This window comes from Colobus angolensis, unplaced genomic scaffold (genome assembly GCF_000951035.1).
Source record: "Colobus angolensis palliatus isolate OR3802 unplaced genomic scaffold, Cang.pa_1.0 Scaffold178, whole genome shotgun sequence".
NCBI classification, from domain to species: Eukaryota; Metazoa; Chordata; class Mammalia; order Primates; family Cercopithecidae; genus Colobus; species Colobus angolensis.
In genome coordinates this window covers 3,751,985-3,775,076 of record NW_012114910.1, presented here as the reverse complement: position 1 = coordinate 3,775,076, position 23,092 = coordinate 3,751,985, and the positions used below count along the sequence as shown (strand labels likewise).

At 41.6% G+C, this 23,092-nt stretch overlaps 2 protein-coding genes across 2 annotated transcripts in view; one reads left to right on the top strand and one right to left on the bottom strand.

The window, feature by feature from the left end:
• SETD6 (SET domain containing 6) overlaps positions 1–3,474 on the top strand; it is a 4,309-nt gene extending 835 nt beyond the window's left edge. The window contains exons 2-7 of the mRNA XM_011938873.1: positions 28–169; positions 311–505; positions 642–762; positions 1,889–2,069; positions 2,236–2,378; positions 2,556–3,474. Of these exons, the coding sequence (XP_011794263.1) occupies positions 28–169; positions 311–505; positions 642–762; positions 1,889–2,069; positions 2,236–2,378; positions 2,556–2,882 (1,109 nt within the window). The 3' untranslated portion in view covers positions 2,883–3,474. The remainder of the gene's footprint in view (positions 1–27; positions 170–310; positions 506–641; positions 763–1,888; positions 2,070–2,235; positions 2,379–2,555) is intronic.
• Positions 3,475–4,477: 1,003 nt separating this feature from the next.
• Positions 4,478–23,092, bottom strand: part of CNOT1 (CCR4-NOT transcription complex, subunit 1) — a 125,795-nt gene continuing 107,180 nt past the window's right edge. Inside the window, exons 35-48 of the mRNA XM_011938872.1 lie at positions 22,338–22,480; positions 21,723–21,831; positions 21,456–21,625; positions 20,554–20,785; positions 18,075–18,323; positions 16,159–16,322; positions 15,885–16,002; positions 14,183–14,284; positions 12,348–12,521; positions 9,883–10,032; positions 9,069–9,249; positions 7,246–7,378; positions 4,986–5,120; positions 4,478–4,827 (exon numbers count right to left, since the gene is read on the bottom strand). Coding sequence (XP_011794262.1) covers positions 4,749–4,827; positions 4,986–5,120; positions 7,246–7,378; positions 9,069–9,249; positions 9,883–10,032; positions 12,348–12,521; positions 14,183–14,284; positions 15,885–16,002; positions 16,159–16,322; positions 18,075–18,323; positions 20,554–20,785; positions 21,456–21,625; positions 21,723–21,831; positions 22,338–22,480 — 2,139 coding nt within the window. The 3' untranslated portion in view covers positions 4,478–4,748. The remainder of the gene's footprint in view (positions 4,828–4,985; positions 5,121–7,245; positions 7,379–9,068; positions 9,250–9,882; positions 10,033–12,347; positions 12,522–14,182; positions 14,285–15,884; positions 16,003–16,158; positions 16,323–18,074; positions 18,324–20,553; positions 20,786–21,455; positions 21,626–21,722; positions 21,832–22,337; positions 22,481–23,092) is intronic.

Sequence of the window (23,092 nt, the reverse complement as noted above, 5' to 3'; positions counted from 1 at the left end):
GGGCGCTCACACCTGTGTCTCCCTCAGAGCGAGGCGCGCTGCAGAGCCAGTCGGGCTGGGTGCCACTGCTACTGGCGCTCCTCCACGAGCTGCAGGCCCCGGCCTCACGCTGGAGGCCGTACTTTGCGCTCTGGCCCGAGCTGGGCAGCCTGGACCACCCGATGTTCTGGTGAGAACTTTGGGAGGGGTTGGGGAACGCCTGCACCGTAGCCTGCTGCAGGAAGTTTCCCCGCCACCCGCCCCTGCACCAGTCCTGCCCAGTCAAGTGTGTGAAGGGATGAAGGGAACCTGGGTGTGGGTGTCCCTGCAGGCCAGAGGAGGAGCGCCGGTGCCTGCTGCAGGGCACAGGCGTACCTGAGGCCGTGGAGAAGGATTTGGCCAACATCCGCAGCGAGTACCACTCCATCGTGCTGCCCTTCATGGAAGCCCACCCCGATCTCTTCAGCCTCAGGGTTCGCTCCCTAGAACTCTACCATCAGCTCGTGGCCCTTGTGATGGCCTATAGGTCAGTGGGGTGGAGCCTCTGAGGACGGAACCCTTTTCTTTAGAACTATAGAGAGGGACAAAAGGGGAAAAACAGTGAAATCCACCCCCAGTCCCTCACCCAAGACAGGGCCTTAGCCAGGTTCTGTCAATGGCAGCTTTCAGGAACCACTGGAAGAAGAGGAGGATGAAAAGGAGCCCAACTCCCCAGTGATGGTGCCTGCTGCAGACATACTAAACCACTTAGCCAATCACAATGCCAATTTAGAATATTCTGCGGTGAGTGGAGTTCTTCTTGGTGCACTGAGCATGATTCAAGCCATTGTGTCTTAGGCTCCATTCTCTTACTAGTGCTACAAAATGAGTAGGTGAAATCAGCTCCTCCTGTATGTACTTCTGGTGTGCTTATTACTGTAGAATCATTTGAATGCAAAACATTTTAAAGTCCTCAGAGTAAGTTGGGGTTAACCCTCTGATAAACTATACTATCATCATTTATTTAGTGCTAGAGATTGGGTGGTCTGCATAGCCATGTTTCATTCCCTACTGGCTGATCACATCAGTGAGCCCAGACTGTGTGTGGCTCTGTGGATAGCAGCCTGGAACAGTGATAGTCTCCGTGTTTTGTAGGGATGAGGACATTCACAGGCCAGAGGTCTATGATGATCCTAGAACTGGTATAAAGCTGTGTTTATACCAGCTCTGTTCTATACGGAAAGTTGCCTGAAAAGATGACACATTTATAGGATGGAAAATTAGTTAAGTATGGTTATTTCTTAATCCTTGCCTCCATTTTCCTTTCCCACTTCGATCTGCGAAAGTTTCATCCCCCCCCCGCCCCCCGCCGAGAAGGAGTCTCTCTGTGTCACCCACGCTGGAGTGCAGTGGCGTGATCTCAGCTCACTGCAACTTCCGCCTCCCGGATTCAAGCAATTCTCCCTGCCTCGGCCTCCCGAGTAGCTGGGATTACAGGCTCCCGCCACCATGCCCGGCTAATTTTTGTATTTTTTAGTAGGGACAGAGTTTCGCCATGTTGGCCAGGCTGGTCTTGAAACTCCTGACCTCAGGTGATCCACCCACCTTGGCCTCCCAAAGTGCTGGGATTACAGGTGTGAGCCACTGCGCCCAGCTAAAAATTTCGTTTTTAAAGCTAGCAACTTTTTAAGTGCTGAAGAGGACTGTGCAGAAATCCACCCACTTAAACATGAAGCTGGCCTTTTAAAGTTAGTCTAACCTTTTTTTGCTTCACAGTTCAGGGTCTAACAGGAACTAAAGGTAGAACTTTGGTAGCTAACAGCATCAGTCCCATGGCTGAACTACACCTGCTAAAGGCTCTTAGGTGGAAGTAATCTTCATGGGGCTGGCCCGTGAAAGGCATGGCCCCAGCTTCTCCCTTTCACCTCAGAATTGTCTTCGGATGGTAGCCACTCAGCCCATTCCTAAAGGCCATGAGATTTTCAACACTTATGGGCAAATGGCTAACTGGCAACTGATTCATATGTACGGTTTTGTTGAACCGTATCCTGACAACACAGATGACACAGCTGACATTCAGATGGTGACAGTTCGTGAGGCAGCATTACAGGGTGAGTGTATCGTTAACTCAATATTTGACACTGGTGTGTCTATACCCACACCTCAGGTTAAACAGCTCTGCTAAATAGCAGTTGACTTTGTAGACTGGGTGGCAGACTAAAGAAAAAATGAGCCATTGGGTGTACTGAGCCTTTCACATTGCTATTTCATCTACAGGAACAGAAACTGAAGCTGAAAGGCTCCTAGTGTATGAGCGCTGGGATTTCCTATGCAAACTGGAGATGGTAGGGGAAGAAGGAGCCTTTGTGATAGGGAGGGAGGAGGTGCTAACTGAAGAGGAGCTGATCACCACACTAAAGGTAAAGGGCTGAAAATGGCCATTTAATGCTGATAATCTAAGTATTTAAAGCCAAACAGCTAGAAGATGAGGAAATGTGGGGTTTTTAATAAATGCTAAGATGGGTTTAATCTCCTGAGTCATTTCGGAAGTACAAAAGTAGTACATCCGAATTAAAGGGCTCTCTGGTTGTTTCTAGGTACTGTGCATGCCTGCTGAGGAGTTCAGAGAGCTTAAAGACCAGGATGGAGGGGGAGATAATAAAAGGGAAGAGGGCAGCCTGACGATCACAAATATTCCCAAGCTCAAAGCATCGTGGAGACAGCTGCTTCGAAACAGTGTTCTATTGACCTTACAGACCTATGCCACAGACTTAAAAACTGACCAAGATTTACTCAGTAATAAGGAAGTCTATGCCAGACTCAGCTGGAGGGAACAGCAAGCCTTACAGGTTCGCTATGGTCAGAAGATGATCTTACATCAGTTGTTGGAACTGACACAAGTTAGCAGTTTCCCTGTTCCCTGAAGGAACAGCAATAAGAACTTTTATTCTAAGCTAGCACTCACTGATGTTTGAAAAAGGGGAAAATTTGGATCTTTTTCTTATTAAACACCAAGAGGAAAAGTAGCAAAGGTGTTGTGCTAGGATAAACTGAGGTAAGGGTAATGTGTTTTAGGATTGAGAACAGCAGACTTGGGAATCACTGCTAATTGTTAAAGCATGTTACAGCTATTTTGTTCTCAGTTTTAACCAAAGCCAGTGGAAATATGGTGGTAGTACGTCGTCTTGTTGTGTTTCAGCATTTAATAATAGACTTTGGAGGTAGACCCTGGTTTAAATCTAAGTCTAGTTTGAGGAAATCACTTAACCTTTATTTAAAAGACTGGATTTAATAAGCTGTGTAACTGGCACTCAATGATCAGTTACCCCGAAGTTCCCTCTAGATGGCACAAACCACCCCTCAGGGAATAAACCCTAAGACATCACTCAAGGAGGACTTCAATTATTTAATTTTGAACTGTTTTGTCCTCTCTGGCTGTAAAACTTGTCATGAAAGGTAAGGTAAATTTTAATTGGGTTAAGTTTTAAAATACACATCTACTCATTTTCTTTAAAAAAAAAAAAAAACACCAAAATACCTAGGGGTATTAAAACTGGGCATTTTAAATTCTGTTTAACCAGAGAGACCTGCTCCAGCAATTTTCCAGTGTTGAAATAGGAAGAAAAATAGTTTCCTTAAACATGCCAGCTTAGTTAGTGGGAATGACCTATCATTCAGCAAGTAGTTGATGGTTCCCCATGGCCCCAAGGTCTGCAAGGCTGGGCTGTCCACTTTTCCTCCTCACCACCAGCACTGGCTGCTGCTACTGAGAAAGGCACAGTGGACTCGTGTGTGTCATGACTTTAATGGTTAGCTACAGTATGCATACACATACAAGAAGTAGGGGAGCTGAAGCCCGGGAAAAGGCTACAAAATACAACACAGGGACCAATACATTTGCAAAACATTCAAAACCCTTATAAAAGGGGCTGTATTGGTCCTTTCAACTTTGTCATTATTCAGCTTAGCCTGTATGGCCATTCAGTGGGGTAATGGGGAGAACAATTAATGAGATTTGGTTCCCTTTTCTATATTCCCACTGTTTTTAAGTTTCAGAAGAGGAATGTAGGGGTCAGGGTAGGGGGTGGGCTTTAGGCCTGGTCTGGTTTCCCTTTATATAAAGAGCTGACCCCCATCTCACGCGGCTGAGGTGTATAATCCCCAAAATAAGTAAGATGGTACAAATGCAGTCAGCTTTGGAATGGGTTTGGGTAGAGAAAAACAGAAACTCATGGGATTCCAATTGTGAGCCCTTCCCATGTTCCCAGACATATCAAATTCTAGCACATCCACATTTTTAGTAACTTAGTGATTTTTAAGGTCCCCTGTCCACATTAAAAAAATAAGTTACATAATATTCAAACTGGCTTTTTGCTATTCTTTGGGACACCAGGAATGTCAGAGGACATGGAGCTGTGCCCTCAGACAAGTGCATGGCATCAGCTGCCTCTTTATTACAAGGTACCAGTTTATGTACTTGCCTTGGACACAGCTTGCACAAAGCCAAGAAGTTCCAGACAAAGGTTTTCTCTTTCATGTATTTACACAAGTTCAAAATGATATTCACAGCATCTTCTAAATTTTGGCCAAGAGTCAAAAAAATGCATTTAAACTTTGGAACGTGCCCACATAAGACAGGAGGCTGACCCCCAACAGTAGGTGGGGCAGATACCCGCAAACCAAAGGGCTGGGAAAGTCAGGAAGAGCTGAAAGGATTCTTCAGTCAGTTTGTGAACTCGGTGCAGTGAGACCTCTAAGCTGACACACGTACAACAGAGATGCAGTTTCATCTAACTGGCACCTGTCCCTTCCATTACTTGCTGGGCCTGCTTCTGTCCCATGCAGCACTGTGCGACCGACTGGAATAACCTAAAGGATGAAGACAGTTACAAATCTGTGATTAAAGAGTAGGCCTAACAATAACTTGCATCTCATTCAACTACTAATCACTGACCCAACCTAGAGACAAATAAGGTTTTCAGTCTCCAGTCTAATTCCTAGACAATTAACAATTACTTTGAACTCACTTTTCGATTTCTGGGGCACAGTGTACAAATTCATGGTTCCAGAACTTAAATGCTGGGTTTTTAATCAGCTCAATGAAGGTAATAAGAAGACCCCAAGGATGTGGCCTATTTACAATCAACCGTTCCAAGAGAACTCTGGGAAAGGGGAGAAAAGAGCTAGTTAATGCAGAGAAGCATACAAATTCATGATTATTCTTCCATTACCCTTTTTTCTAACTTCTCCCTGATTATTAAACCACAGGCAAAAGTTTCCACCTTTAGTAGTAAAGACAGGTGGATTAATCAATATACTCCAAATGGCACGGGATGGAATACCTGGGTTTGAACCTTGCTCTTAGCCCTAGAAGACTAAGTATTAATGTAAAGTGCAGATAATGGTATCTACCTCAGAGCTGTTCAGAATAAGGGGTGATGCGGGAGAGGAAGCCACATAAAGCCCAGAGTACATGGCACACAAAGTTAGTACAAAAAGTAGTAATTTCCAGAATGAGCTCCCAGGCCAGGCATAGTGGCTCATGCCTGTAATCCCAGCACTTTGGGAGGCTGAGGCAGGTGGATCATCTGAGGTTAGGAGTTCAAGACCAGCCTGGCCAACACAGTGAAACCACGTCTCTGCTACAAATACAAAAATTAGGCATGGTGGCACATGCCTGTAATCCCAGCAGTCGGAGGCTGAAGCAGGAGAATCACTTGAACCTGGTAGGTGGGAGGTTGTGGTGGGCTGAGATCATGCCACTATACTCCAGCCTGGGCGACAGAGACTCTGTCTCAAATAATAAGCAAGCAAGCTCGCTCACAATGAAAAGTAAGGAAATAGAAAATAAGAATTCTAACACTGCAGGCTGGACGCGGTGGCTCACACCTGTAATCCCAGTACTCTGGGAGGCCGAGACGGGTGGATCACAAGGTCAGGAATTCAAGACCAGCCTGGCCAAGATGGTGAAACCCCATCTCTACTAAAAATGCAACAAATTAGCCAGGCATCGTGGCAGGTGCCTATAATCCCAGCTACTCAGGAGGCTGAGGCAGAGAATTGCTCGAACCCAGGAGGAAGAGGTTGTAGAGAGCCGACATTGAGTCACTGCACTCCAGCCTGGGCGACAAAGCGAGACTCTGTCTCAAAAGAATTCTAACATTGCTAGTGCACGTGTAAATTGGTAAAATTTTTCTGAATGCCAGTATTGGCTTTTATATCCTTTCACGTACCAACTGTACATGAAGCATAACAAAGATTACAAGCCCAAGGAGACTTACTGCAGCTTTATATAAACAAAATGGATCATCATCATCTAAGCATCCAATAAGATACTAAATTTTAGTACACAAATCAAAGGAATACCATATTTAGCATCATAGGTACTATTAGGCAAATGAGCAAGTTTTAAAAGTCTAGCCCAATTTTTAAAGTGTTTGTGTGTGTGTGTATATATATATATATATCACAATCTCTCTAATGCTATATATAGTCTAGGCAATTCGGCAACAGATTCCTAACTGTTGTTATTTCCTAACTATTGTTATTTCCTGTTAGTGCTACTGCTTTCAACCCAGAGGTAATGAGAAAAGGTCCAAGGTCCTTAACACAGTCTTCCATAGGCATGCATGATTTAGGACTGGTTATCACCACCACCTCAGAGAAACTCCTGACCTTTAATCAAAATGTGCCTTGTGGTGTAAACTACTTTTCATTTAAGCCATGATTACGATTTATAATTCTCTACTTGTGATACATGTTAATCAGAATGAGTATTAGGAGGGCAGCAACCATTTTGTTCACAATTGTATCCCACATTTAACACATTATTGGACATGTAAAAGATTTTTACTGAAGGCCAAGTGCAGTGGCTCACACCTGTAATGCCAGCATTTTGGGAGGCTGAGGTGGGCGGATCACTTGAGGTCAGAAGTTCAAGACCAGCCTGGCCAACATGGTGAAACCCCGTCTCTACTAAAATACAAAAATTAGCTGGGCATGGTGGCGGGCGCCTGGAATCCCAGCTACTTGAGAGGCTAGGGCACGAGAATCGCTTGAACCTGGGAGGTGGAGGTTGCAGTGAGCCAAGATCGCACCACTGCATTCCAGACTCAGTGACAGAGCAACACTCCATCTCCAAAAAAAAAAAAAAAAAAACCCAAACCAACCAAACAACAGATTTTCACTGAACACTGAAAGCACAGAGAATTTAAAAAAAAAAAAAAAAAAGAATTTAAGATGAAGGAAACCCTTTTGAAGCATTTAAAAAATAAGCTGCTTTCTTACCTTGTGATCTGTTCTTGGATGGCTTCCGTATTGGCCTCTGCAAAAAGGTACAGCATGGTGCAACTGAAGTAGTGAGTGTGGCTATTTGGGTACCGGAGCTGATTTGCAATTGCATTCAAAAAGAGATAGCGACCTAGAAATTAAGAAACCTTGACTTAGTCTGAAAGGCCAACATGGGAGAACAGTTCTAACTGGCTAGGGTTTGGGTTTCTGACAGAGGCTTCGAAATTAATCTTTGGTTTAAAGCAGTGGTTCTCGGGACCCGGAAGTGTTCTCATTTCTGTGAGTTTTATTTCAGTATTTTCCACATTAAAAATTAGGTTTTTTTAAATATTCATTTTTAAAAACAGACCCACTATATGCTAATATAAGTAACATGAACTACTTTCTGGTGACACTCATCACTACGTTTTTCTACATTTTGCAGATCTCTAAGTCTTGCTTAATAAAAGACAACTGGATTTTATTTCTGCTTCTGTGTTCAACTTGTTACAGTATATTTCATGTAACCTCTGAGAAATTCAACTGTACACATGGACAGAATAGACCCAAAAATGTAAATGTTGTTTTATGATGAAAACAGTTTTGGGCTGGGCGGGGTGGCTCATGCCTGTAATCCTAGCACTTTGGGAGGCTGAGCCAAGTGGATCACTTGAGGTGAGGTGCTCAAGAACAGCCTGGCCAACACGGTGAAACCCCATCTCTACTAAAAATACAGAAAAATTAGCTGGACGTGGTGGCACGTGCCTGTAATCCCAGCTCCTCAGGGGGCCGAGGTGGGAGAATCGCTTGAACCCAGGAGGCGGAAGTTGTGGTGAGCCGATATTGCGCCACTGCCTTCCAGCCTGGGTAAGAGAGCGAGACTCTATTGCTTTTAAAAAAAAAAAAAAAAAAAAAAAGATTTTGACCTCACAGCCCTCCTAAAAAGGTCTTGACATCATAAGGGTATCCAGCCTACATTTTGAGAACCATTAATCTAAACTACATTGGAGTAAGTATTATCTTAATTTGGTTTGGTTGTCTGCCTCTGCTTGACATCACTCGTGTTTGTGAGTCTATCACAGTGACACATTTCTCTAAAGGCTTCCGTCCTTTTATTGCCGAGCTCTGGACGTGATGGTATTCGGTTTTGTTGTATCTTGAATTTAAGCTATCTTACATCCATCCCACATATAGGCATGCAGCATATATGCAACAATAATGTATCTCTCAAGAATCAATAAGCAAAGTTAAAGAGTAGTGTCCCCCTAAAATATATGTATGCAAAAACTGGACAGGACTGTACAACTAGTTAGCACCTAACTGGGGTCTCTATTATGTAAGATAAATATAGAAGACCAAAAGAAATGTAGCTCAAGCGGAAAAGGTTAGCTGCAACCTGCAACAGGAGTTATACTGTGAGCTTTCTGCAGAACAGGAGAGTCCTATTCATTAATCCTTATACATGAACACTTAACAAGATACCTGCCAAACAGGCACCAATAAAAATGCTATTATATAAGGCAGCCTAACAAAACAATGTAACAAAAGCCTATGTTTAAAGGGACTTTAAGTTTATTTTCACACTGAAAAACTTCAGTCACATACACCAAAACTGATACTGCATGATTCTGGATAATTCTTTCCTTTATGCTTTTCTGTATTTTCTGCACTGAGCAGATAATGTCCAATTAAAGATAAAATAATCAGCCAGACCTGTGAATAAATATACTGACAGAACATTCCTTCACTATTGTGGCTTGAAGCATTTTTACATTTTTGTGATCAGACTATAGCAAAAAGCACAGAGAACTCTACTCTGAAAACTGGCAGGCTTCACTCACCCTCAGTGTCCAAGTCCACAGCCAAATTCTGGAAGATATCCATGTGTGCTGAGTGAGTGATGGTGCTCATTGAAGGCGTGCTGCCCTTGTTGTGGATGTGTGCAATGGCCTGAGTCCCGACATAGAGCACCAGTGCATTGATGAGCTGGAGGTTGTAGCGATTCCCAGGTTCATTGGATACCTTAAAATGAGCAAAACAGAACTCTTTATGCTTACTCCTGCAGAGGACCAATTCTAGCACCAGTATTTCTAAACCCTTCTTACACCTTCATGAAAAGGCTGAACATTTATGGTGATTCACTTGCTTGAATTTGTGAGATTATTTAACAAATACACAGATGCTCCAAAGGTGGTTGTATCAGTAAGAGAAATGTGATTTCCCTCAGAAAGTCAAAGCTTCTATCACTGTACTCAAGGCACAACTCTAAAGTTTATAAAATCAAAATATGCACTGTGTCAATTAAAGATTTGGAGAGAAAGTTGTAGTTGCATGGCATACACAGATTGTAAATATATAACTTTCAAAATACCCTACGGAGAAACGTAAATCAGCATCCACATATTCAGAAAAACCCTGGAAGTACCAACAGCTAATGACCGTCAGTGGTCTACTCTTATAGGGCTGTCTTGTCCAAAGCTGTAGCAAAATATCACTGATGAAATGAACCAGTAAAATACATAAATCCAGTTAACCTCACCCAACTGATGGAAATGACAATAAAAGACTAACTCCCAAATGGACCACACACAGAACCATACATAGAAAGTGCTTTCTATGGAAGACATAGCTGAGTTTTAAGCCAAACCAATTAACCTGTAGGTTGCTGCGCAGATCAGACAGAAAAGTGACTGGTGATCGAGTTTTAAGATAGGAATCCAAATCCTTTTTGAACTGAGGTGGCATTACTCCAGTGAAATTGGTGAGAATCCGGGGAGCAATGTTAATTTCACTCAACATGTCCACCTGCCACAGATAAAATGCAAAGAATCACAAGCAGAGTCATTTTTATTAGTAAATTACATCTATGCTAAAAAGTGATGGGACTGTTTTTCTAAAACTATATACACTATAAATGCCTTGAAGGGCACAGCTGCCACATTTTATTACTTTAATCAGTCTTTCTTTCTTTAGAAGAATCCTGGTACAAAATGATAAAAATTTCTCACTCCATAATGTTTTTCCTTTCCAGAAGCAAGATACCTTTTGGGCAAAGGTCTAATTTGCACAACTAACCGACTTTTCCTGGACTTGGATGTCAAAATAAAATCCAGAATAAGATTCCTCACTCACCAAGAGTCTTTGAAAAGAAGCCCCAGCAAGACATCACACTTACTCCTTTAAAAAAAAAAAAAAAATGAAGCCGGGCGCAGTAGCTCACGCCTGTAATCCCAGCACTTTGGGAGGCTGAGGCGGATGGATCACCTGAGGTTCAGAGTTCAAGACCACCCTGACCAACATGGAGAAACCCCGTCTCTACTAAAAATACAAAAGTAGCTGGGTGTGGTGCCTGTAATCCCAGCTGCTTGGGAGGCTGAGGCGAGAGAATCGCTTGAACCCAGGAGGCAGAGGTTGCAGTGAGCCGGAGATCGTGCCATTGCACTCCAGCCTGGGCAACGAGCAAAACTCTGTCTCAAAACAAAAACAAACAAAAAAATGCATGTGACAGAGTAGAGACTACATTTAAACTATAGCTGGGCTCTTCTAGTGGTGTGCAACCTCTAGTCCCAGCTACTCTGGAGGCTGAGGCAGGAGGACAGCTTGAGCACAGGAGCCTGAGGCTGAAGTGCACTATGTTCGCACCTGTGAATAGTCACTGCCCTTCAGTCTGGGCAACACAGCGAGAACGCCCTCTCTTAAACAAACAAACTATAGTAGCCATGTCAGGGTGTTGAGATTTTAAGTGGTCCTCTCTCTCCTTTATTCCAATGACTTAAAAAAATACAGTGGGGTTCACCCATACCCTTAGGTTCCATATCCAATTAACCTCAAATAGAAAATATGGAGGGTGAAGGTAGGGGCAGATGATGGGGTCAATAAAAAATAATACAACAATAAAGGCCGGGTGTGGTGGCTCATGCCTGTAATCCCAGCACTTTGGGAGGCCAGGGCAGGCAGATCATGAGGGCAGGAGTTTGAGACCAGCCTAGCCAACTAGTGAAACCCCATCACTACTAAAAATACAAAAAAAAATTAGCCAGGCATGGTGGCGGGCACCTATAGTACCAGCTGCTTGGGAGGCTGAGGCAGGAAAATCACTGGACCCCAGGAGGCAGAGGTTGCAGTGAACTGAGATTGCGCCACTGCACTTCAGCCTGGGCAAAAGAGCGAGACTCCGTCTCAAAATAAATAAATAATAAAATAATACAACAATTAAAAAACACAAATTTTAGTAAGTTACTAACATAGTTTAAAATAGTTATTTCCATAATAGCATTACACTACATTAGGTATCATAGGCAATACAGATCATTTAAGGGGATACGCAAAGGTTATATGCCACTTTACATACGAGACTTAAGCTTACTTAAAATTTGGTGTCCCAGTGGGTCCTAGAACCAATCCTCCAAGAATAGCAAGGGACCAAGGAACAACTGCACAAGCATACAGACACACAAAACTGTGAAATATGGAGACTATGGCAGGGCGTGGTGGCTTACACCTGTAATCCCAGCACTTTAGGAGGCCAAGGCAGGCAGATCACTTGAGGTCAGGAGCTTGAAACCAACCTGGCTAACAAGGCGAAACCCCGTATCTACTAAACACATACAAAAATTAGCCAAGTGTGGTGGTGCATGCCCGTAATCCCAGCTACTTGGGAGGCTGAGGCAGGAGAATAGCTTGAACCAGCGAAGGGGAGGTTGCAGTGAGCCAAGATTGCGCCACTGCACTCCAGCCTGGGTCACAGAGTAAGACTGTCTCAAAAAAAGAAAAAGATTACAAAGGTCTGTTTGTTCTGCAATTCTTTGCCATGGGGGGCACACCCAGCAAATGACTGCCCCAACACCTAAGCTGGGGTTCTGTAAATAGAGCTAAATTTAATATCAAAATTAATATGAAAACTAGCAACTAGAAAAAGGCTGTGAATCAATATTCACCAGCAACAGCAATAGCAACAACATCATACCCTGTATCAGGCTTAATAACATGATATTTCCTTTAAATAGTACCCTTAACAATGTTCATGTTATGTGGGTAGGGAAGTGCAGAACAGTCTACTTATCAGAGAAAGGACTGAAATACTAAGACACAAGTTTTCCTTTAACTAGTTAGAACCTTACCTTTAGATTAGGAGTGAATGGGTCAGGGAGCCTCATGTTTCTTGGAAAGGCACTCAGGATCAAATTTCTTAACTGGATACAATTAGGTGGGATCACATCACAGAACCCATAATGGTAATCACAAAGGAACTCTGGGAAATCATGCAAAAGAACCAGCAGCACTCTTAAAGTGCCCTATTTATAAAAAACAAGAAAAATATTTCCACACTAAGGAAAATGGAGTAATGTTTTCCTATTATAACGTTAAGCGCCCCCCCCCCCAAAAGAATAAAGTATACTTTAGTAACATTTCTTTATAAAAAACAAGAAAAATATTTCCGCACTAAGGAAAATGGAGTAACGTTTTCCTATTATAACGTTAAGCGCCCCCCCCCCAAAAGAATAAAGTATACTTTAGTAACATTTCTTTAAAAGTTTGAGGCTTTAACTAACATTATCACAGACGATTTATCAAATATTTCCATTTAGGTATGATGAAAAACTAGGCATCAGGAGTTTACAGGCTGAAATGAATATGCTGGAAGAGGAGGCTGGACAAAAAACAAAGATACAATGATGTAAGCATCTATCTTCAGAAGCTTCAAAAAAAAAAAAAAAAACTAATGAAAATCAGAGTAAAAGTGTATAATAAATTTTTTAAAGTACCAAAAGGGAGAAAATCAAAGCCCAAGATCGTTATTAGAAAAAATAAATTGATAAACCCTAACCAAGACTGACAGAGAAAACACAAAAATCATTAATGTGAGGAGTGACACATTACAGATCCTAGAGTCATAAAAAATAGTTTCAGAACATTCAATGATTTTATGCTCACAAATCTGACAATTCAGATAGGTGGAAAATAGAACACCTTAGCATGTTGAGACACGCAAAGATTTCCTACGCAAGTCACAAAAAGCAACTTTTAATAAAAGTTTAAAAATCTGCAATTTTGACTACAATAAATTTTAAAGCTTCTGATCCTCAAGACACCTCCCCTTTAAGGGAGTAAAAGGGCAAGCTGTGAGAATGGGAGATGTTTGAATAAACAGTAACAAAGGGCCTGCATTTAAAACATATAAAGAATTATTTAATAAATAAAAATACAAACAAGAGCCAAGACTGGAAGAGGAGCACCACAAAAAGGTGATATCCATGGCTGATCTACACATGAAAACCTCATTAAGAAATCATCAAGGAGGCTGGGTGCAGTGGCTGAGGCCTGTAATCCCAGCACTTCAGGAGGCTGAGGCGGACCGATCACTTAAGGTCAGGAGTTTGAGACAAGTGTAGCCAACGTGATGAGACCCCATGTCTACTAAAAATACAAAAAATTAGCCAGGGGTGCTGGCACATGCCTGTAGTTTCCGCTGCTAGGGAGGCTGAGGCACAAGAATCACTTGAACCTGGGAGGCAGAGGTGGCAGTAAGCTGAGATCGCGCCACTGCACTCCAGCCTGGGTTTCGGAGTAAGACTGTCTCCCCCCCCAAAAAAAAGGATATAAATCACCAAGGAAATTAAATCCACAATGAGATCTCACAATACAACTGCCAAAATGGCTAAAATGAAAAACAGACAATACCAGGTATGGCAAGATGTGGGAAAAAGAGTAACTCCTCTGTGCTGTTTAAAAGTGTAAATTGATACAAACACTTTATAAAACTGTAGTATCTTCTAAAGTTGAACATACAAACACTGTACAATCTGGGTGCTGATTATGCAAGTACACTTGGTTTTTACACTTTTCTGAATGTATGTCTTGCCTTAAAGGCTTAAAGAAAATAAGGCCTCAGATTCCTAAAGTGTATTTTTAAGATCTCAGTTATTTTAATTTGTAATAAATCCAAGTTAATTACCTTGTAGAGGATTTGCATAGGTTTGGTGAGTTCCACATTTCTAAGGAAAGGCGCTAAATATTTGAATAAATCAATCAGTAGCTGTGCATACATAGGCCACCCCTGAAAGAAAGAAATGTATGAGTCATAATTATACTCAGCTGTTTTTCAGCCACTACAAGCTGCCCAAGCAGCTATACTGACTTAACTTCTTAAAAGCACCTCTACTAAAGATCAGCATTAAATTAGGTCAGGCACAGTGGCTCAAGCCTGTAATACCAGCACTCTGGGAGGCTGAGTGCCGTTGGATCACCTGAAGTCAGGAGTTCGCGACCAGCCTGGCCAACATGTTGAAACCCTGTCTCTACTAAAAATACAAAAAATTAGCCAGGCGTGGTGGTGGTCACCTGTAATCCCAGCTACTCCAGAGGCTGAGGCATGAGAATTACTTCAACCTGGGAGACTTCAACCTGGGAGGCAGAGGTTGCAGTGAGCCGAGGTTGCGGCACTGCACTCCAGCCTGGACAACAAGAGCTAAACTCCGTCTCAAAAAAAAAAAAAGGAAAAGAAAAGAAAAAAGATTGGCATTAAAAAGATTAAAAAGGACCAAGTTATTATGGAGATAGTGGAAAATAGTATTTGAAACAAACTGGCTCCAGAGATTTCAAGACATAATGGTCCCTGTGTACCTGCAGCAAAATTTAAAAATTTAAAGAAACTTTTGATAGAACACAAAACAGTCAACTGCAGAAACTGACAACTAGAAATGTGTTTTCTTAATTCCTTATTAAGTCTCGGTCATTTCTTTTCCCTCTTTCAACTCCTCAACTCTTCGCAAATAACCTTATTGAGTCCACAACATGAATTCTCTATTTTCAGCCAAAGTCAGCCTGCTCACCCTCCCCCAACTATACCAATTATGTTCAATTAATTCTTGGATAACTGTATTTAATATGTTGTGTTTCTTCCTCCTAGAATACCCTTCTCCACCAAACAAAACCAACTTCATTTAAGAGCTATTTCACCTTCTTTGTCAAGTTCACTCCATTACATAGCAGTCACATTTCTTCTGATCTGAGGGGCCAAAGAATGGTACTTGCTGCAGTACTCATTTGCCAATTTAATTCCAAGATGAGAGGAAAAAACTTCTCATGTTAACTGTGTTGTATTACCAATTAGATAAAGAACTTTTAAATAGAACTGGATCATAATCCTTCAAAATAACGTAGCCCAGTAGTCCTCAACCTTAGTTTGAGAGCCTTCCACATTTAAAGTGAGAGTCTGTAAAATCAACAAGCTCCAGAGCCCTATTACCCAGAGATTTATTCAGATATTTATGAGGGCACACATGGATTTCAACTTTAAAAACAACACCCTTACCACCCCAAAAAAACCCTTAACTGACAAATATATAAAATAAATCATTCCTGTGTATAAAGAAGCAAAACATTTTAAAAGAAAGGAAAAAAACAATTTTAAAACACTTGAGAGACTGACACAGGTGGCCCACAACCTTGAAGCAGCAACACCTAATCACTGAAGAATGGCTTTCAGGCAGAGGCAGTCAAGTACTTGACTTGAGTGAACACTAAATAGAATTCCCAACTAAGTTTGGAAGAAGTACAATTACTACTAAATGACTAACAGAAATCTATAGGCAATGCTAATATATAAGCCCAGGTAGTTATAGTCTTCATCTACAGGAGATAAACTGCAGCCACACCTTCTGCTGTGGCGTATGTGCCAGCATTCTTGCAATAAATATCCGATGAGAAATCAGTTCAAGCCAGGCATATACAAAGCCAGGAGCTTTGGTAGGCCTCAAGATGTGGAATGTATTGCTGAAAGAAGAAAAACCTTAGTCAGAAGCACAGTCCAACTTAAATACAGTGAACAGCACATGAACGTAGGCTCAAAATGCTCAAGGGTTCTACTCCCCAAATTTTACTGTATTAATCCAGCAAACCTTAACACAAAACCTCAAACGCAATACTCACCAGAAAGCTGTAAGTGTCTGGAAATTAATGGTTTCCAACACATGCTCAGGTGCATTGAGTTCCAAGAGAAGCATGATAAAAATTCGATGGTAGGGAAGCTGCTGAAATTCACTCTGACGAACATCATGATCCTGAAGGAGAACTCCCACTACTATACCAAGGACCTATATAAAACACAAATTAGAGCTTGTAAATCATTCAGATAATTCACTCACCACTTTGATGTCATGCTTTTTAAACTTTGCATTCTTAAACCCAACATTAAAATAAAGCATATATACAATTTGAATACAAAATTACATGCCGGTAGCCCATGAGGCCATAAATTGGTCTGACTCCGCCTTCAGTGTTGTGTATGTTTCTTTGAATTTCAACATCCTTGGACCACACCTGAATACTCTCTACAAACACCCAATGGTTTTTCTTCAGCTCTAGAAATCAGCAAGGCCCCCTTACATTTCACCATGTTAACACAATATAACAATCTAATTTGTCTGGTCTGACATGAAGTTGACATGTGGCAATGATTTACACTTATCTTGGCATTTAGTAGGCAGGGGCCAGGAAAGCTGTTAGGCTGCAGAGATCTCATTCCACTTGACTTGCCCACTGAACAGTGAGGGGCTTGAAGAACACATCTCTAATTTCCCAAATCCAAAATCAAAGTCCATTTTTACACGTATTTTTGCACTGCTTTAATATTCAGATTTCCAAGAACTCCACTGTGTAAATAAGCCAATGACTAATGTCACTCACGTACTTGAGTTGCCAATCTATCAGCAGGGGGCACTTCTAGCCACCCACTCACAGTGATTCTGTGTATGGGGCAAATTCATACTGTAGTCACTACCAAGCATTAACATACTGAAATACATTATGATCTCTTTTTGTGTTTCTGTTAAGGCATTATATTGTTTCTAAGAGCAGATATGTTTACATATTATCTACAAATTTAATTTCAGGACAGAAAAGAGGCGTTAACAAAATGTTTTGGGGAAGGGTTGGCCTCAATAGGGTTAAGAACCACTGATGTGGCCAGGCATGGTGGCTCACGCCTGTAATCCCAGCACTTTGGGAAGCCAAGGCAGGCAGATCACTTGAGGGACTCAAATAGGGTTAAGAACCACTGATGTGACCCGGCTCGGTGGTTCACGCCTATAATCCCAGCACTTTGGGAGGCCGAGGCTGGCGGATCATGAGGCCGGGAGATCAAGATCGTCCTGGCTAACACGGCGAAACCCCGTCTCTACTAAAAATACAGAAAATTAGCAGGGCACAGTGGTGGGCGCCTGTAATCCCAGCTACTCGGGAGGCTGAGGCAGGAGAATGGTGTGAACCTGGGAGGCAGAGCTTGCAGTGAGCCGAGATTGCACCACTGCACTCCAACCTGGGTGACAGAACAAGACTCCGTCTCAAAAAACATAAAACAAACAAAACACAAAAAATTCGCCGGGCGTGGTGGTGAGTGCCTGTAGTCCCAGCTACTCGCAAGGCTGAGGCAGGAGAATGGTGTAGAGAGGAGGTAGATACAAATCTAGGAGGCAGAGTTTGCAGTGAGCCGAGATCACACCACTGCAGTCCAGCCTGGGCGACAGAGACTCCGTCTCAAAAAAAAAGAAAGAAAGAAAGAAACCACTGATGTGGCCAAGCAAGGTGGTTCATGCCCATAATCCTAGCACTCTGGGAAGCCAAGGCAGGTGGATCACTTGAGACCAGGAGTTTGAGACCCGCTTGGGCAACATGGTGAGACCCTGTCTCTACTAAAAATAGAAAAGCTCCAGGCATCGTGGCTCATGCCTATATTCCCAGCTACTTGGGAGGCACTCCAGCCTGGGTGACAGAGTGAGACTCTCTCAAAAAAAAAAAAAAAATCCCACTGATGTAGACCAAGACTAAGGCAAGAAAGGATTTCAGACCTTGTTCAGCAGATTAATCTTTGTGACAGTGTTGGTGGCCTCCCCTGAGTGTTTCACGAGCAGTGCAATGAGTCGAACAAAGGCATCCAGGTTGTGATAGCACTTGGCTCGGATCATGGTGGGATTAGCAGCAGGATTGTGCTGCTGCTCAGCCTGAGCACGGTAACTGATTTCAACACACATTTCAGTACACAGACGAAAGAACCTTGTTATGAGATCATCGGTCTTCAGTATTCCTTGCTGGTGCATCTACCACAGGAACAAAAAATAAAGACACAATGAGATAACACACACAAATAAACCTGATATACCTTTAATTTTCATGCTTAAGAGAGATTCTCATTTGTTCCTACTGTCATATTTCTAATTCTTACATTGTAATAAACGTATTATCAGAATTATTTTCCCATTAAGGTGCCATGACAGAATTCCTCCAGTTTTAAGTTTAATGTAGAACAGGGAAGATGGAAACTGACAGATTATCATGGCAATTTTGAACAGTAGGTCCCCACCAAATAATGTGGAAAATTAACCATGCAAACAAAACCAACTGTTCGTATCTTTAAGTCATATTAAGACATTGTGGACTCCAAAAGAGGAGACTAAATTGCATATATTTTATTTCTCACAGAATTTAAGGTAATTTACTTCTCAAGGATTTGAAGATAATTTCCTCAAACTAACTTAATAACAAAGCTTTTAAAACTCCAACAAGCCACCCCCAGAAAAATCAATAATTTGTACAATAGGTAAGTACCAAATGGAAATACACACAAATCTGATCTAGATATTTTAATGTAATAAAATGTTATATTAAGTTAAAATAATGTGGGAAACACAAGTTTATTTAAAAGAAAGGAAAAATTAGAAACTATATGACATATGAACTACAAGTGAAGCACAGCGGGAATGTTATTTGGCTAGTTCCCCTCACCCGTTTAAAACAAACAAACAAAAAAGGCAACAGTGAAATACGCATTAAGGCTACAGAGGAAGAACAGGTCAGTACTTACTAAACAGAGAAACCAAGTTCAGAAAAAAAAACTTCAAGGTTACCTTGAAATTTTTGAAACAACTTAACTGTCCCTGATAAGCAGTAAAGACAACTGAATTGGTTAGACTATGATAATACTGTACCCTACTAGGACAGAATGCCAGCATGGCAAAGGGACTTTGTCTACATTGGTATCTGTAAAACTAAAAGTGACTGAGGAATAAGGACAGAGTACTATGGTCAAGAAGGAAACAATTTTCAGAAGGATACAAAACAGCACAGAAAAGTATAATACACTATCGTTTTCAAGAGAAAGATGAAATGAGAGCAAATAAGCCAGCAGGAAGGGCTGAGACAGGTGCCACATCCATACCCATGAAATAGTAATGATCAGAAAGACCAATGGATTCCAATTTTTTCCATTCAAATTATAAATCAGACTATAAACATGCAGTAATAACTTTTCAGTAGGGTATGCTTTGTAATTCCCTGGATTCTTTTAGGGGAGAAGTATACTCAGTATGATTTACTGAGTAACATTCATTTTGAAAAGTAAACCTAATTTCAAATAACTTCTAGAACTGAAGTCAGCTCTTCCACATTCAACTGTCATTAATTTGAAAAGAGACCTAATGTGTAATCTTTCTTTAGCAATATACCTAAAACTTTTGAGTTCAGTCTGAAGAAATATAATGGTCAATCTGCAGAAATAAGCAGACAACTCACCCTGAAAAATTACAACAGTTCTAATAAAGGAAATTCCAAGGTCAATTCAAGAAAAGTACCACTCTTGCCAAGTTATAATTAGGACACATGAACTTATTGTGTGATTCCCTCACAGTCACCGAAAGCAACCAGTGACAATCAAAAACAGAATGCTAAATGGTACTATGGCTCGGTTCTGACATTTTTCCTGTTCATCCTATTCACAAACATTCCTGCCAAATCTGATTTTCAGCTAGGAGCTTTGTTCCTAACACTTTTAAGTCAAAGTCCAATTTGTATCAAATCTAATGAAAATACTGGAAATTATTTTCCAAAGGAACATGTCACTATGTTTAGGTAGATATTTAAATTAGAAAATACAATAAAACATTCTACCATTTAAATAAGCATTTTTGTTTTGTCATTTTTTTTAATGTGGGCTATTGTGAGAATTTCACATATTTATTAGCCCACAGTCCCATCAGTGCTAGTAAAAATACACTTTGTAGTTTCATGATTCATTATCTGACCCATTGTACTTTGTAGCTGTGACAACTGAAATGGAATATAGAATCAACGGTGAGAGGCAATGTTGCCTTTATTGCTTAGTGATCAACCACGAGAAAACAGGTTGTCATTTAACCATACAATGATGACTGGGTTTGCATGAGTATGGCGGTAACTGTCTGACCACAGGTACGTAATACTGAGCTTTAATATTGGAGGCATCACACCCTACTTATGTTGAATAAAAAGCACCTTTCTTTCCAAAAGCTCTACCTGTCCAACAAACGCAGAGAAAGCTTTGGTACTGTCGCGGCCAGCTGCTGCTGAATGGTAGAGATTCACCCATTCCCTCAGAAGATACTCTGCCTTCTCCCTCAGGCCTGGAGGGTCATCATACTCTGAGGCTTGAGAGATCCCCGAATGCATCATAAAGTTTGGGCCTCCGTGAGCACGATCAATCATTGCTTCATAGTTGGATCGCACTACTTCCATCAGCTGGGGCAATCTAGTACAATAAATCCAGGGTGAAAATCAGTCTACCCATAGCTGTGATTTTACATACATACAGATGTATAGTTTACTTATTTAGCAGCAACCACAAGAGTGGTTTACCACTTCGCTTTACCACTTCCACACTGAAACCAAACTATCCTTAGTCTCTTATCCACTTGCTCATGAGCACATAACATGCAAACGACTGCCCTCAGTTAAGCTACTTCTTGCCCAAAAAACGTGTTCATTTACATGAAGCTGATGTTCAGAGTCAACAAATATTCACTGCTTGCCTAGTATGTACCATGCTTTCTTTACGTTACTTCTCTTGCTTTCCAATAGTTCTTTGAGAAATTATTTCCATTTTCTATAAAGAATAGGTTTAAGGAGGGTGAGTCAATTTGCCTGAAATCAGAAATCTTTTAAGTGGCATGACCAGGGCTTAAACACAGGACTCTGACACTAAGTCTGGTAGCGTATGTACTGCTCTGTGCCAAGAAGACTTGGCAGTCAATTAAGCATTCATACTTCAAGTGACAATATTAGCCCTTACCAAAGCTACCCACCCACATGTGGTTGGTAAAACAGTTGTAACAAGTAATGTTAGTAAGTCTGCACATTCATCCCTAAAGATATTAGGAGACTACTAAATGCACAGGGATCTCAAAGTGTTTCATCCTCACCCTTCTGGAGCATTGCCTCTGGAATGAGCATTAATCCTCATGAGGGTTTCAATGGTGTGGAACAGATCTGCCTCAGTAACATGAGCAACACTCCTTTCATCCACCAGCAGGATTTTTACTAACTGCATAGCGAATGCCACAGCCATGTAGTTTAAGCCATTCTCCATTGACTGGCAACACAGAAAACACAACGTAAGAGGGAAAACACTTAAGAGCAAACATACTTCCCTGAGTCCTTTTGTCCTTGCAAGTAAATTCCTTCCATACCTGCGCTAGATGAAGATCATACTGCTGCATATTAACCAAATGATTGCGAATTAGCAGCTCCACAGCCTCCACATTATATTTATATTCATCCCGACATTCAATTAGGCACCTAGAAAAAGTTCAGTATCTTTACTCATATAGGCTTAACCATACTGTATAAAGTTCCCGTTGTACTCAATGGAAATTTGCTCCAAATTAAGAATGTCTTGAGATTCAACTGTAAATCAGTATCCAAATTTAAAAACAGCCAGTAATGAAATAGAACAGATAGCCCAGGCTTTGCTTTCAAAACCTAGGATACAGAGGATTCCATTTAAGACATTAAAATACTTACACATGAATACTACTTCTGAGAAATCACTGAAACCTTTTAAAACAATGACCTACAATTTATTGCCCAAAACAACGTACTGGTTTTCTATATCCAACATGGGGAGAAGGTAGAGACCAGATGGAAAACAACTACTTAACAATTCTCATCTCTCAGAAGCAGGAAGTCCAAGTGTCCCACCTACCTACTAGAAAAAAGGGAAACCCCTGGACATAAACAGTACTATCTATACCAAAAGGCAGTCGCGATCCAATACTCACTACTTTTCGAAGATGGCTACTGACCTTGTGATCTGTTTGTTGCACCATGGAGACCCATATGCCCGGCCATCCTGCAGAGCTTTTAGTACCAAGAGGTGGCATTCCCTGTAGCGCAGCAGCAGGTCAGCATCAGCACCACTTGTGGCATCTAGTAAGCCCTCTACAGCCTATGGGAGAAAGAAAGTGTTCAGACCCATGGAAAATATGGTGCTTGGCCCAACTATCATAGCCAGAAACCAAATCATAATGCCAAGTACCAAATACCTTCCAAAGCCTCCCTGTCCTTTCCACTCTCCAAACATCCCCTTCAGTTGCCTATCACACACACTCTAAATTCTATCTGGTTTAAGTTCATTCTGTGCTCTTCATTGTCATAAAAGGCTCTGCTGTAGTTAAAACCCAGGGCTCCCTACCTGCCCTGATCCAAATTCTTGGATCAACTTGTCCCTCAAAATCTGAAGGGCAGCTGGGCTCAGTGGCTCATGCCTATAATGCCAATGTTTTGGGAGGCTCAGGAGGGAAGGCCACTTGAGCCCAGGAGATTGAGAACAACCTGGGCAAAAAAGCAAGACCTGTCTCTACCAAAAAATTTAAAAATTAGATTGGCTTGGCAGTGCGCACCTGTAATCCCAGCTACTCTAGAAGGTAAAGTGGGAGGCTCACTTGAGTCCATGATCACGTCACTGCACTCAAGCCTGGGTGACAGAGAAAGATCCTGTCTCTTAAACACACACACACACACACACACACACACACACAAGTGAAGGGCTTTTAAAGTT